Source organism: Juglans regia, chromosome 9 (assembly GCF_001411555.2).
Source record: "Juglans regia cultivar Chandler chromosome 9, Walnut 2.0, whole genome shotgun sequence".
NCBI lineage: Eukaryota > Viridiplantae > Streptophyta > Magnoliopsida > Fagales > Juglandaceae > Juglans > Juglans regia.
In genome coordinates, this window is record NC_049909.1 from 18,353,819 (window position 1) to 18,366,765 (window position 12,947).

General features: G+C 35.7%; 1 protein-coding gene and 1 pseudogene across 2 annotated transcripts; both read right to left on the reverse strand.

The window, feature by feature from the left end:
* Positions 1-960: 960 nt before the first annotated feature.
* LOC109001924 lies at positions 961-4,411 on the reverse strand (annotated as a pseudogene).
* Positions 4,412-4,960: 549 nt separating this feature from the next.
* LOC109001923 (subtilisin-like protease SBT3.5) lies at positions 4,961-8,380 on the reverse strand. Of its 2 annotated transcripts, none has more exons than XM_018979429.2 (10): positions 8,064-8,380; positions 7,887-7,978; positions 7,685-7,782; positions 7,442-7,597; positions 6,705-7,363; positions 6,529-6,620; positions 6,202-6,444; positions 6,006-6,120; positions 5,732-5,924; positions 4,961-5,637 (listed from the first exon to the last, which is right to left on the reverse strand). In XM_018979429.2, the coding sequence occupies exons 1-10, from the start codon at positions 8,187-8,189 to the stop codon at positions 5,069-5,071; spliced, it is 2,343 nt and encodes a 780-aa protein (XP_018834974.1). In that variant the 5' UTR covers positions 8,190-8,380; the 3' UTR covers positions 4,961-5,068. The 2 variants fall into 2 exon arrangements, with proteins under 2 accessions (XP_018834974.1, XP_018834973.1); XM_018979428.2 differs by having other exon boundaries at positions 6,705-7,375; positions 8,064-8,379.
* Positions 8,381-12,947: the final 4,567 nt, after the last annotated feature.

Here is a 12,947-nt window from a genome sequence, read left to right on the forward strand (position 1 = left end):
AGCGGGAGGTAGAAAAATGATAAAAATATACTTTGATCAGTGTACAGTCCCTCGCCAAAGATGGAGAGCTGCTAACATTTACTGTAGATGAAATGTTAAACTTATGAAGTTTAGCTAGTCCAATGCTGGGATTATTTCTCACGTTTCTTTCTAATTTGAACTTGCATTGGCTAATGGCTAGGCCATTGCCAATGCTCTTAGAACTTCTTGCAATACAGTACTCATTCCTTGCTGTTTTTCATCAATAGCAGGTCACGTGCGACTCCGCATGATTGGTAAAGCTGTAGTGATGAAGAAAGAATTGTCTGACAAAAAGCTATATTCGATATTTCGACACATTACTTATCGTGGGATCCCTTATAATTGTAAAATATAAACAATTTTTTATTATTGTGAAACCTAGTTTAATGGTGTTTAGGATTTGTGAAAAAGTACTTACAAATAGATTTTTTTCGTCAAAGTAATTTACGAAATTCAGTTAGTTTTTGTAAATGGAATTTAAGAGGCAAGGCCAATCAGGACTCCAGAAATACAACCTTGTTTGTCATGTCAACTTGGTTTACAGGCTCGCAATTTCATGTGGGCAAGCTCTATTTCAGGTTCTTTATCCCTGCGTGTCTCTAGCATAGAGATATTCTGTCAGTTTTGAAGCATGGCTGATTCTTATGACCAAGTCCAAATGGCATAGAGATTCCACTTAACAAAAACAGTAATGAGGAAAACCAAGTCCAAATGGTAGGTAAATGTTCCATCTAGCTGATGCCGAACCCTGCAAATGCACAAAAGGAACCAATCTCACCTTGTTGCCAAAGGAAAAAAGTAAGATCCATCATAAAGATATAATTTTTTTTTAGATAGATTCCACTTTTTGTTACGGGACTTGCACACCCTAAATACCAACATAAGAGGTAATTGAAGATTCGGTCAATGGATTCAAGAAATCATACTCGCACAAATATAAGACCAAAAATAAAATGCATCATATCAAGAATTAATCGATGCTTTTACACGAATATGATTTCTTAAAAATATTCAAGGGAACAAAGAATGAACAGGTCTAAACAAGTTCCTTCTTTTTCTGTTCAAGAACTGGAGGATCAACATCAATTCCCATATTAGCAGCAGTGCCTGCTATAATTCTCATTGCTGATTCAATACTCGTGCAATTCAAGTCTGGCAGCTTTTCAGCAGCGATTGTGTGCAACTGATTAATGGTGATCTTGCCCACTTTCTCCATCTTTGGGTCTTTAGAACCTTTCTCAACACCTATGGAATTAAAATCAGAGAAAAATAAATCTGTAACCATTTGGACCTATGATAACAAGTCACTATCGATATTTTTACAGATAACACCGTATAACAGGTTACCATAAAGCTTCAATGCATGCCATTAATGAATCACCAAAGTAACGACCTTGAAGCTGAATTATCTATAAGATGAATATTTATCACCATAATTTCTAGAAATAAGGCACATACTGCAGAGACAACCAAAACCAATACATCTTGCAAAATGGAAAACCTGCCGCCTAGCCTAAATTCTCGAGTTGAGTTTTGGTAAAACGCATATAGTCGGTTCAATGAAAAGTTCAATTTAATCAGTTCTTCCATTTACATCATAACTAAAACACACTTGGTGTTATAACTGCTCTTCTCCTTCGACTAAAACCGACTCAACTTGAGTTTCTCTTTTACTAGATCTATGAACCTAGTTTCTACTGATTCAAACCATATTCTGATAAGCAAACTTAGATGGTTATCGTTTAATTCATGGTCAAAAGCCAATAACAGCGTCAAATGTTTCGTTGAACACTTTTTACACCCTAGATTCAGCTCTCATTGCATATACCTGAAACAATTTATTGCACCCTCTCCCCTTTTGATGTTCAGATCTTGGGGATATCAGTGTTGCTCTAGGATTTAAAAATCTTGGAAGTTATGGTATGGGGCCATTGTCAGGTGCTCGTGTATGTGAGCAGGTATTCAGGTTGAGGCCTTTTAAAAGTTCAGAATAATTTCCTTTCAGGTTCCCCATTCTCAGCATTCCAATACACATTTAGCAAGATAAAACCTGTTCATTTTTTATTAAGCACTATCAAAGTCTAATGCCCAAATCGACACTGCAGACCTTCCCAAGTTCTCAAAGAACTGTTGCTAGTCCGCAAATACATTCAAAGAACATAATTTCCACTCAAATTGGTACGTTGAGTGATAGTCTATGTACATTGAGAATCTAATTCGAGACATTTAGCACTGTTTTTTACCCGCCCGCCGGGGGGGGTGTGTGAAATAAGCAGATAAAATAAATAACAATAAAGCAATAAAGAGGTAAAATATCAAACATATAATGGGCATTGTTAAGCAGTATACCTGCTGCCTTAAGGAGCAGAACCGAAACAGGCGGTGTCTTCAGTATGAAAGTAAAGCTTCTATCCTATATGGTTACACCAACCCAAATGCAAGAAAAGGGAAAGAAAACGATTTTAAAGGTATATAATGAAAGAACTGAACTACCATCGTAGACGGGAATAACGTAACCGGCTTTGTCGGCGGTCCGGGCATTGTAATCCTTACAGAAAGCCATGATGTTTACACCCTTGGAACCAAGTGCTGGCCCTACTGGCGGCGCTGGGGCCGCCTTCACTGCCTCCAGCGCCAGCTTTATCAATCCCACCAATGGTTTGTGTGAGGCACAGTGGGGGGTAGAGCTATCAAATTTGCAGTAAGAGAGGTAGGGGGTGGGCTTTGGTAGGACTGATTGAACCGATGGTAGCAAGAGAGGGCTGTATGCCCAGGCTTTTGACAAACTTGACATAATGGGCAACCATCAGATCGATTGGAGAAGTAGTTGAGGCCACGCCCACGGCCCCTACGACCACCTCTTTGCATATTAGTTCTTCCTCTGTTTGGGTAACCAGATGATGATGGTGCCCGTGTGCTGGTCGCATCAGCTGCAAAATTAGTACCTGAAAGCAGTGATTGAGCTTGGTGAGCCAAACGAGATTCATAATTAAGCAGGTAACTATAGATTTGATGAGATGATAAAGGTTCTGGGCGTGTGGTAATGGAAGTCACTATGGGTTCATAATCTGAACCAAGTCCAGCCAAGAGATAGATGGAAAATTGGGAGGTTGATAAGGGGTGGCCGGCGGCTCCAATAGAGGCAGCTAAGGATTGTGCTTTGTGATAGTACTCAGAAATTGACTCAGATCCCTTCTTGAGGGTTGCAAGTTGGTACTGATTTTGGATAAAGTGTGCTGAAGATTGAGCCGAGTGAAGATTTTGGAGAGTAGTCCACACCTCAAGGGAGGTAGTGCATTCAATGACTTGGGCCAAAACAGTGTGAGATAGGGAGGAATTAATGGTGGAGATGATGAGTTGGTCTTGTAAGACCCATCGAGTATAATCAGAATTTATATGGCCATCAGGCGTAGAAGGAGGAGGTGGAAGCACAGTCCCATCCACGAAACCGAAGAGCTGATGTCCCTTTAAGAAAGGAACGATTTGAGCCTTCCATAGAAGGTAATTGTTAATCGTAAGTTTGAGAGTAATGAGGTATGAGGCTGAGTTGAGGATTGAGGAGTTGAGAGTCGTTTCTGGAGATTTTTGAGAAGTTTCCATTTAATCTGCTGGGTAGAAAGAGCTGGCGTGGGCCACGAGTGTTTGAATAAATCCCTTAAAGAAGTTTCCGTTTCTCACAATTGGTATTAATGGTTTTTCTTCTTACATTTACAGTGGCCTTTTACACACCTATATATAAAATCTGCTCAACAGCTACGGTAAGCAATAAATTACATGCTTGGGACCACACATCACCAATTCTGTTATTTGGAATCATTCTAGACTCACTCTTCCAGACTTTGTGGAATATTACAATTCTGTTATTTGTGCTGTAGCCGATTCTTCTTGATTTTGTGCTCTCTCTGGTATGTCAGTAACCATTGCTTTAACACTGCTAAACCATCCCCATCACAGGAAATTACACTACTTTGAATTTCTCAAACTCATACCCAGTTTAGCCAGTTAGAAAAAGATATACGAGATAAACCTTTCGCCACCGGGCTTAGGTGGAGCCATTGCGATTACAGTGAGACGCCTTGGTTTAGGATTAACAAGTCGGGGCCGTTAGTGAGAAAGGAATTGGAGAGAAATATTGCCTGGGCTTTGAAGAAAAACTACTAAGGGCGACAGGTGAAGCGAAAAGAGAAGGAAATTTCAAATTGTCTTTCGAAGAAGAAGTAAGAAGGATGGGGGAGAGAGGGCAATGGTGAAAACCGGAGAGAGAAGACGCCATTGGGGAGCTTAGTTCGCGATTTGAATCTGGCCTGTTTTCTGTTTGGTTGTCAATGATGTCCATTAATGACTTCCCTTTTTGACCTTTTTACCCTTTTTGGGCAGTCACCATTATTGTCACCAAGAATTTCTAATTAGTCTGGAATTATATTCATTATGTTCAGGAATGTTCATTAATTGATATACGTTTAACATGTGCACTGTACTCAATTTTTAGATTTTTGTCCCCTTTTCTCTTTTATTTTCTTACAAAAATCTATATATTTACGCGCCACATAATTTTTTTTTTTTTTTTAACATTCAAGGAGATGAACGCAATGATTTTAGAATATTAACTCTCAGAAATGTTTTAACCACGAAACATCAATTAAAAATAAATTTATAAATTATCATGATTTGATATTATACATTAAATCGTAAAGGAAGTTCGCGATTTGAATGGATTATCAACCACAGAAACTCTAAAGTTGTTTTTGTCTCCTCATGGCACTGATGACTGAGCCGTCCTACAATTGCACAATTGTAAATGATGTTGCTATGGGGGTGCTTGTACTTCAATTTTTTATCATCTGAGATGTTTTCAATTGAAGCTAAGTTTTATGTTCTTTCTTCTAAGTATACATTCACCGACAACGTTCAAACCACACTAGCGACAAGGGAATTGAAATGTAATAACAACCATTCATCAAATGCACGAATAGTTCCCTGCTTGTCGTTTTATTTTTCCCATGTTCCTTTTTGCAATCACTGACTGAACTTTTTTTTTCCGTTCATATCATACATATGCATACGATTCAAACTCGATAACACGTACAGCTATAGGAATCCTAACAAGATGCTTACCATCAGTCCAAGTTAGACTTCCGAATTTGTAGTCTCCATGTAGTTTTTGGGTTGAGAAGAAGGTAACTTTGAAGGAAAGAATTTGGGTGGTTGAATTGAAACTCAAAGTTTGAGGCTTAACAGTCATTTTCATGCCATATGGAGCCTGCACTGCAACTTTATACACCGAAGTAAAGTATCCTACATTTGTCACTGATCTTGTTACTGTTACTGTTCTCTGCAGGTTTGGGATTGTGATAGAAGGGAGGTTGAGATTCAGTCCAAAATGGCTCTCCTCCGCACAATTGATTGTGGTCTTGATTAAACTTGTGATGGAGGCACTGCTGTATCCCATGGAGCAGAGGAACTGAACATAATCATTTGCGCTGATATTGTAAATCAGCCCTGGATCCACTGCTTTGTTGGGATTAATATGCCCACCGCCTATGTCGAAGGGATCGGTTGCCTTTCGATTAGGACCATCTTCAGATATACTTGTTCCATCTGTTCCAATCTGGGAAGCTGCGATTTGCATAAATGTTGATGGTCACTGTTAACAACAAAATGCATCATCTTAAACTTGTAATGGTAGTAACTAGCAAAACAAATGACTTGCCGGTTGTGACCAGAGCTGATCTTATAGCTGCAGGAGACCAATTCCCATGTACTGATTTAAGTAGAGCTGCTATTCCTGCCACATGGGGGCAAGCCATTGAAGTTCCTGATAGAAGTGCAAACCCATCGTTGTGATTTGTTTCAGATGGTCGAAATGCAGCTAAGATGTCAACACCAGGTGCTGCAATGTCAGGCTACATACAGATTCAAAGGTTGCTCTGGTTAAATGGAAATGGTTCAAGCTATAAAATAGGAATGCTGTTTCTTGGATTTACCTTTAGTACTGATGGGGACATGGAACTTGGTCCTCTGGATGAGAAAGATGCAACTCGTGGAGATACCCATTTCCCAATGACAGACCTTGGCATACTTAACTTTACAGTTGGAGACCTTCACTAAGAAGTGGAAAAAGTAAAATATTCATACAATTGCGTGACCATACAATTTGTTACTCATTCCATTTCTCCTTACCTTGCCTTTCTGATGTAGGAAAGTATTTGTGCCCCTACTTCATAATCGACTTTAATACATGGGATTATATTGCATGACTGAAGACCATCATTATCAAAATGTGCAAATATGATTCCAACTCCTCCTGCCTCCAGCACAGAAGTTGAAGCAGAGGCTATATCCTGTTCGTTTGATTTTGAGAAACAAAGTACAATCTTCCCTGCCGCCATCGTTGCATTGAGACTTCCACGTCGACAATCCTTGCTTGAAGTTCAAACAGCATATGAGAAGAAAAAAGAGAGAACAAAAAACAAAAAACCAACGAAGAAAAGACAGAAAAGCTCTCACGCTAAATCGTCCGTGGAATCTATAGCTATGCGTTCTGAATATGTAAGGCTGGTGAAATTGTGATGATGTTTCCCAATATCAATAGATAGACCCTGAATCAACAAAACATTTGCAAAAATCTTAGAAAATGATTACATTATTTGCCTCATAGGATTTGTTGTGGTTAACTACTTTACCCATATGGTGCGGTTATTTCCAAGTGTAATGCCTACTGGAAAGGCCCTGTCTATTGTGGTGGCTGCGGTGGTGATGAGCCAGGGTGCAGTGTTCGATACTGTTTGCGAGATAGGGCCATCATTTCCGGCAGAGCAAACTACGATGATCCCTTTTACGGTTGCATGGAAGGAACCAATTGCAATCGTATCACGTAGATCGACGTAGGAGAACAATGGAATCTCATTGCCAACAGATATGGATAGGATATCCACTCCGTCATGTATGGCTTTATCAAATGCTTTTAGAAGGTCTGCATCTGTGCAGACTTCAGTGTCAAATGACCAACAAGCTTTGTAAATAGCAAGGTGAGCAAGAGGTGCTCCACCTCTGGCTATACCAGAAGCTAGTCCTTTATAGTTTGCATTTTTAACAAAATAGCCGGCTGCTATAGAAGCTGCATGAGTTCCATGTCCAACTCCATCTCGTGGTGATAGAAACTCGATGGTGTCAGTTTCATTACTAGGAATTTTGATTTTATCCCTCACTCCTTTTATAAACCAACGAGCTCCAATAAGTTTCTTGTTGCAATTTGTGGAGTTGAAGCGCTCTCCTTGTTGGCAAATTCCTTTCCAATGTGATGGAACTGGACCCATGTCTTCATCATTGAAACTCTCAGACTCTGGCCAAACTCCTGCAGTTTTCTTTAGCACTCGATTACATTTTTCATGGTACTGTTGTATATTACACTACATATTACCTGTATCTATCACACCAATGATAGTTCCTTCACCCATGTTGCTTTTTGTTAGGAGATTTGTTGGAGAATGATGATTGATCCCAATGAAGTCCCAGCTTCTGGTTGTATGAAGCTTGTGAATGCGATTCGGTATCACTTGGACAACTCCACGAAAGTCTACAATTTTATCGGTGAAATTTACCAAATTTAGGCGCTGCAATGGACTGGCTCATGATGAATTTAGTTTTATCAAGATAAGCATACCTGCAATCGCTTCTGCCTGAGATTCTGTCAATCTTGCAGCAAACCCAGAAAAGCCATGCTTATAGCTATAAAGCATGGAACTTTTTGCAGCTTCTTTGCTTCAATAGACAGAATAAACTTTGATAAATTTTTGCATCTCTTGGTGCTAAACACTAGCCACATTTAGAGTTTTGCAGCAAAAAGTATCGATCTTTAGCCATACCTTCCTAGCAAGCTTGATAGAATTTTATGGTGATATTTTTTGGTTGTTGCTGGATCATCATCCCTATTCCATCCCATATATACAACATGTACCTAGTAATGTTCCCAGATAAGTACCTGTGCCAAAAGAAGGGGGAAAATATGGATCCAAAACTTGAAGTTGCACATATACACTTACACTACTTTTGGCCTGAGCAAATATCACTGAGGCATGGAGATGGTATTGCAGTAAAATGAGAGAGAAGATCGCTAGCAAGTGGTTTTTTCTTGCCCATTTCCAGTTCTGTGAAATGGTATACATCATCTAGACATATAGAGAGATGCAAGAACTCGAAGATTTTGCTTGTGTGTTTTCCTTTTAGACGTTCCCTATGTGTATTTAGTTCCTCTGGTTCAAATTTGCATAGGTGTTACAGTCTTAATAGACATGAGGATAGAGAAACATATTTTCTTGTTGCACTTTTGGTGTCTATTCACAACCAATAGTAAAGCAAGCACAGTACACTGTTACTAGACGGTTTTGAGAACTTTTGTGTACAAAGATTGCTTGAATTGAATTGATTGCTTCGTCTACTTGTCCAAAGACTTTTATTCCATCAACTTGAACAATTGCCAACAAAAGCTCTTTGATGTATAGCTGTCTACCATTATTGTCAAGTACCCTAAGCAGGGAGCATATTGATAATGCTTCTCGTTTATCAACAACATTGTTTTGTGATTTGTCTCAAATCTCACTTGGATTAATAGGAAAATGAGAAATACTTTAGTTACAAAGATATCTCAAGTAAATTTACAAACTGACGTAACTTGATGTTGTACATTAAATTGTAAAACTACTTCTAAGGGGTTTTTTCTCCTATGTCTTAGCAGGCTTGAGAATGGCTACTAAGGGAATGAGAAACGAATGTCTAGCCCAAAACGAATAGACCCTTATGCCCGGCTCACAGGTAGGCCCCCCTGGATGCAACTCCCATAAGGGAGCATACTACAAGGGGATGGGACTCGTCGTTCTGGATATCCCTTGAACAGCGTCTAGCCCTTGAGTACTTGTCCATGTAAACTGCCGAGAAGTAAGGGGGACCCTCGATCCTCTGACAAGCAAACATCGATGGACCATCAAGGATGCCAACAAGGTGAGGCAAATCGGAAAACCACGCCGCATTAATGGTACCACTACCTGAGCTACACGCCACATCAACGAAGTCGTCGCAGAGGCACACCGCATTAAATGACCCTGACAAAATGAACAGTAAAATGACACGGACTCTATTGAGGCAGACACGATCTTTTCCTCCCAAACTCCCGATATAAATAGCAACTTATAGATACGAGAAAAACTCTATGATCCATAGACTCTTTTATTATTTATAAACTTCCAAAAGACAATATTAACTTTGGCATCGAAGACTCTCTTGCCCCAAGGCCACCCTTTCCCAATTGTCTTCTTCTCTATATTCGCAAGCCTAACTCTAAAGACCTGAGTTATTGGAAACTGACCCAAAGACATAATGTTAACACTACTTTTATCGTAAAGTAGATACTGACATATTATATAAAATTATATCAATTGGCATAACTGTTTATACACTATATGTACTTTATTGGCCTGCCCTTGAAATTGAATTATCTATACGAGTGATGGTGATGTTGCACTGTGTTGGTGTAGACCCTTATCCCACATTCGTCAATACCTCTCTTTTTTCATGAAAGCTCAGCAACAAGAATCCCATCCCACAATTTCCGAGTGGTGCTTTTGCTTTTCTTGTTTGTCCATTGTCATCGGTGGGACTATTCTTTTTCAAGGAAAAGTAGGATTGTCTTTGTGAAAAAGTATAGCAGTAGTGGAACCCCATAATGCTTTAGAAAAAGATATCAAAGAGGGATGATGACATCATGCAGCAAATGAGATGATCTCAGGATTAAATAAATAATAATTTTTTTTAAAAGGGATAAATTAAGAGGATGATCATAATTCATTTGAAAGTTGTGGTCTCAATTACTAAGAAGTTGTTAATTATATCAACCATTGTATGCAATTCTCCGACATCCTCTAAACAGTCCATCCATATCAGGAGTGTCCCTTTAAACTTGGTTAATTCTGCATTAATCCACAAGGTTGCAAACTTGCATCTACAATGAGTTATAATATGGGATGTTAAGGACTAAACCAAAATTGTTGAAAAGTTAGCATTCATCCATTTAACTGTTTGATTAATAAGAGGAATCGGCAATGAACAAGATACCATAAATCATTACCCTGCTGCAAAATAGACAAACAATGCAAGTAAGTTTAAGGAAATGGCAAACAAGACTACAAGTAAATGATGCCAACATCCTATGCTCAAACCCTCTACCATACAAGCGCCGCGCAATCACTTTAAAAAAGAGTGAGATCTATTATTAAAATTTTTTTTTTTTTTCATGTGAGTCACGTATTTACTCACTTTTTTAAAGAGATTGCGCGGCGCTTAAGCACTGTACGATTGCAAATATCATTTCTCTTTCTCAAAACATCCATAAAGTTTTTATAGTCTGAATAATGTTAACAGAAATGTGTAACTAGTTCATAACCAATTCGCAACTAAGTCAAATAAATTTTGACAAAATTAGTATTTTATTATGTAGTTGGTAACAAATTTGTGATTTAGGCATTGTTTGGGTAACGAGGTATTTTTATATATTCTCAAAATTTTTTATAATTTTTATCTCAAATATTACTTAAATATAAAATATTTTTTAATTTTTAAGTCTTTAAATTTTAAAATTTTTTTATCTAATAAATACCTAACCATCATCCAAACACAAAATTCAATACAATTATCTCAAACTTCCTAACAAAACACACAAAAAATATATTTTTTTCAAATTTTAAAATAAAATTGATATTCAAAAATTATATTCAAACAATTTTTTAGTTTATAATATTTTATTCAATTTTTTTCTCTCTCATTTTCTAAAATTCAATAAAACATCTTAACTCAAATCGTGTCATTATTATTCACAACTTATTTTACTTTTATTTGAAGGATTTTAAAATACCAACCTTAGTCTTCTCCTTTAATCCGTGCAATGTTGACATACCTTATAGTTTTAATTATTTTGAATTAACATACTTTATAGTGCATATGAGAGTGTATGAAAGTGTTTTATCTCATCTCATCATCACAATTTTCTCAAATTTTCATACAAATTATAATAAAAAATTTAACTTTTTCAATTCTCAAAATAAAAATAATATTTTATTTAATTTTTAATTTTTATATTAACTTATTTTATTTCAATTCACTATTCAAACCGCATCAAGATGTGTTTGGAAAGTAAATTCATCTCAAACAATCTCAACTCATCATTATAATTTTTTCAAATCTCAATATAAAATATAATAAACAATTTAATTTTTTTAAATTTTAAAATAATAATAATAATAATAATAATAATATATTTTATCTCATCTCACATCAATTTCACGTCCACACGTACGTTTAATGGGGTAGTGATAGGCTTACTACCTTATTACTACCCATTTACTACCAAAAGGTATTTTAAGTTTTTTTATTTTTTTATCATTTTCTTTTAAGTATTTTTTTAACATCCTTAATCACTAAGAAAAAATTAAAAAATATATATATTTACTAATACACACTTCCTTAATTATTAAGTAAAATTAAAAAAAATTAAATATAAAAAATTAGTAAATGAATAGTAGTAGGATCATTACAAAAAATCTACTCAACCTCCTACTATTCATACAACCTCCACACTCCACATTATTTTTAATTTTTATTATTTTTTTCTTTTATTAAATATTTATTATATAAATAATGAATAAAAAATTTAAAATAATTTAAAAAGAATAAACTCAAAAAAAAATTTAAAAAAAATATTAAAAATTTAAAAAATTTAAAAAAATATGAAGTGTGGAGTATGGTGGAGGTTGTGTAGCAAAACTCGGATCATTATTCCGTTTAATGTGTTGGAAAGCTTGTCTACAGTTTATCCTATACGAGTATATGACCGGAGTCTTCAACCTTTTGTTTCATTTCTATAAATAGAATATTCTTTCCTCGAGGTCTGAACTCATGTCTTCATCCTCTCTTTTAAAATTATAAAGATTATAAAGGTCAAATCAACTACTTATAATTTTATTTTAAGATAAGACAGAAAATTAAATTAAGAGATAAAATTAATAAAAGATAAAATAAATCGACTCAGATTCTTAAAAAAAAAAACTTAAGCCTTATTTATTTTTACAATTGTTATTATCTCATCTCATCTCATATATCATCTAAGCATAATAATTTTTATAAATTTTTATACAAAATAAAATAAATAATTTAATTTTTTTAAATCTCAAAACAAAAATAATATTAAATAAATATTTTTTAAAAATAATTTATTTAACTTTCAACTTTTATTTAAATTCATATCATCTCATCTCATTTATGAAAATAAATAAGGCCGACTCCTAAAAAGAAAAAAACTTAGACTCTTAAAAAGAAAAGACTTCACAAGATAAGTTGGATTCAATCACTCCAAGAAAATAAAACTTTATATAAGGAGGAGATCTCCCACAAATAAGATGGATGAACTTTCTACAGAACTCTCCATAGACTCTCCAGAGGCTCTCCACAGTAGCTCCCCGCGTATAAAACTCCACTACACATAACACCTCTACCAGATTTCTCTCAAAGGAGACATTATCTTCAATTTCTCGAAATTCTAAATTACTTAATTGTATTGAGCAATATATGAGGTCATGAGAGATTGTAAAATACCAATCATACTAGATTTTGCCCTCAAACAACCGTAGACTTTTATACTGAATCACGCAAATTCTCGTATCTTTCTTTATTTATTCTTATTTACTTATTTATTATTTATTTTATAGATAAATATGAAAAACACCGTATCAAAACTCGAACTATCATAGTTGGTCGGGATAATTCTTTCACCTCTTTCGATTTGTTGTGCAAATTAATGCACCAACAAAAATAAAAAATACTTTTTGAACTACAAAAATCAATCAGTGTAAACTGCATTTCTGAAATAATATTATAATTAT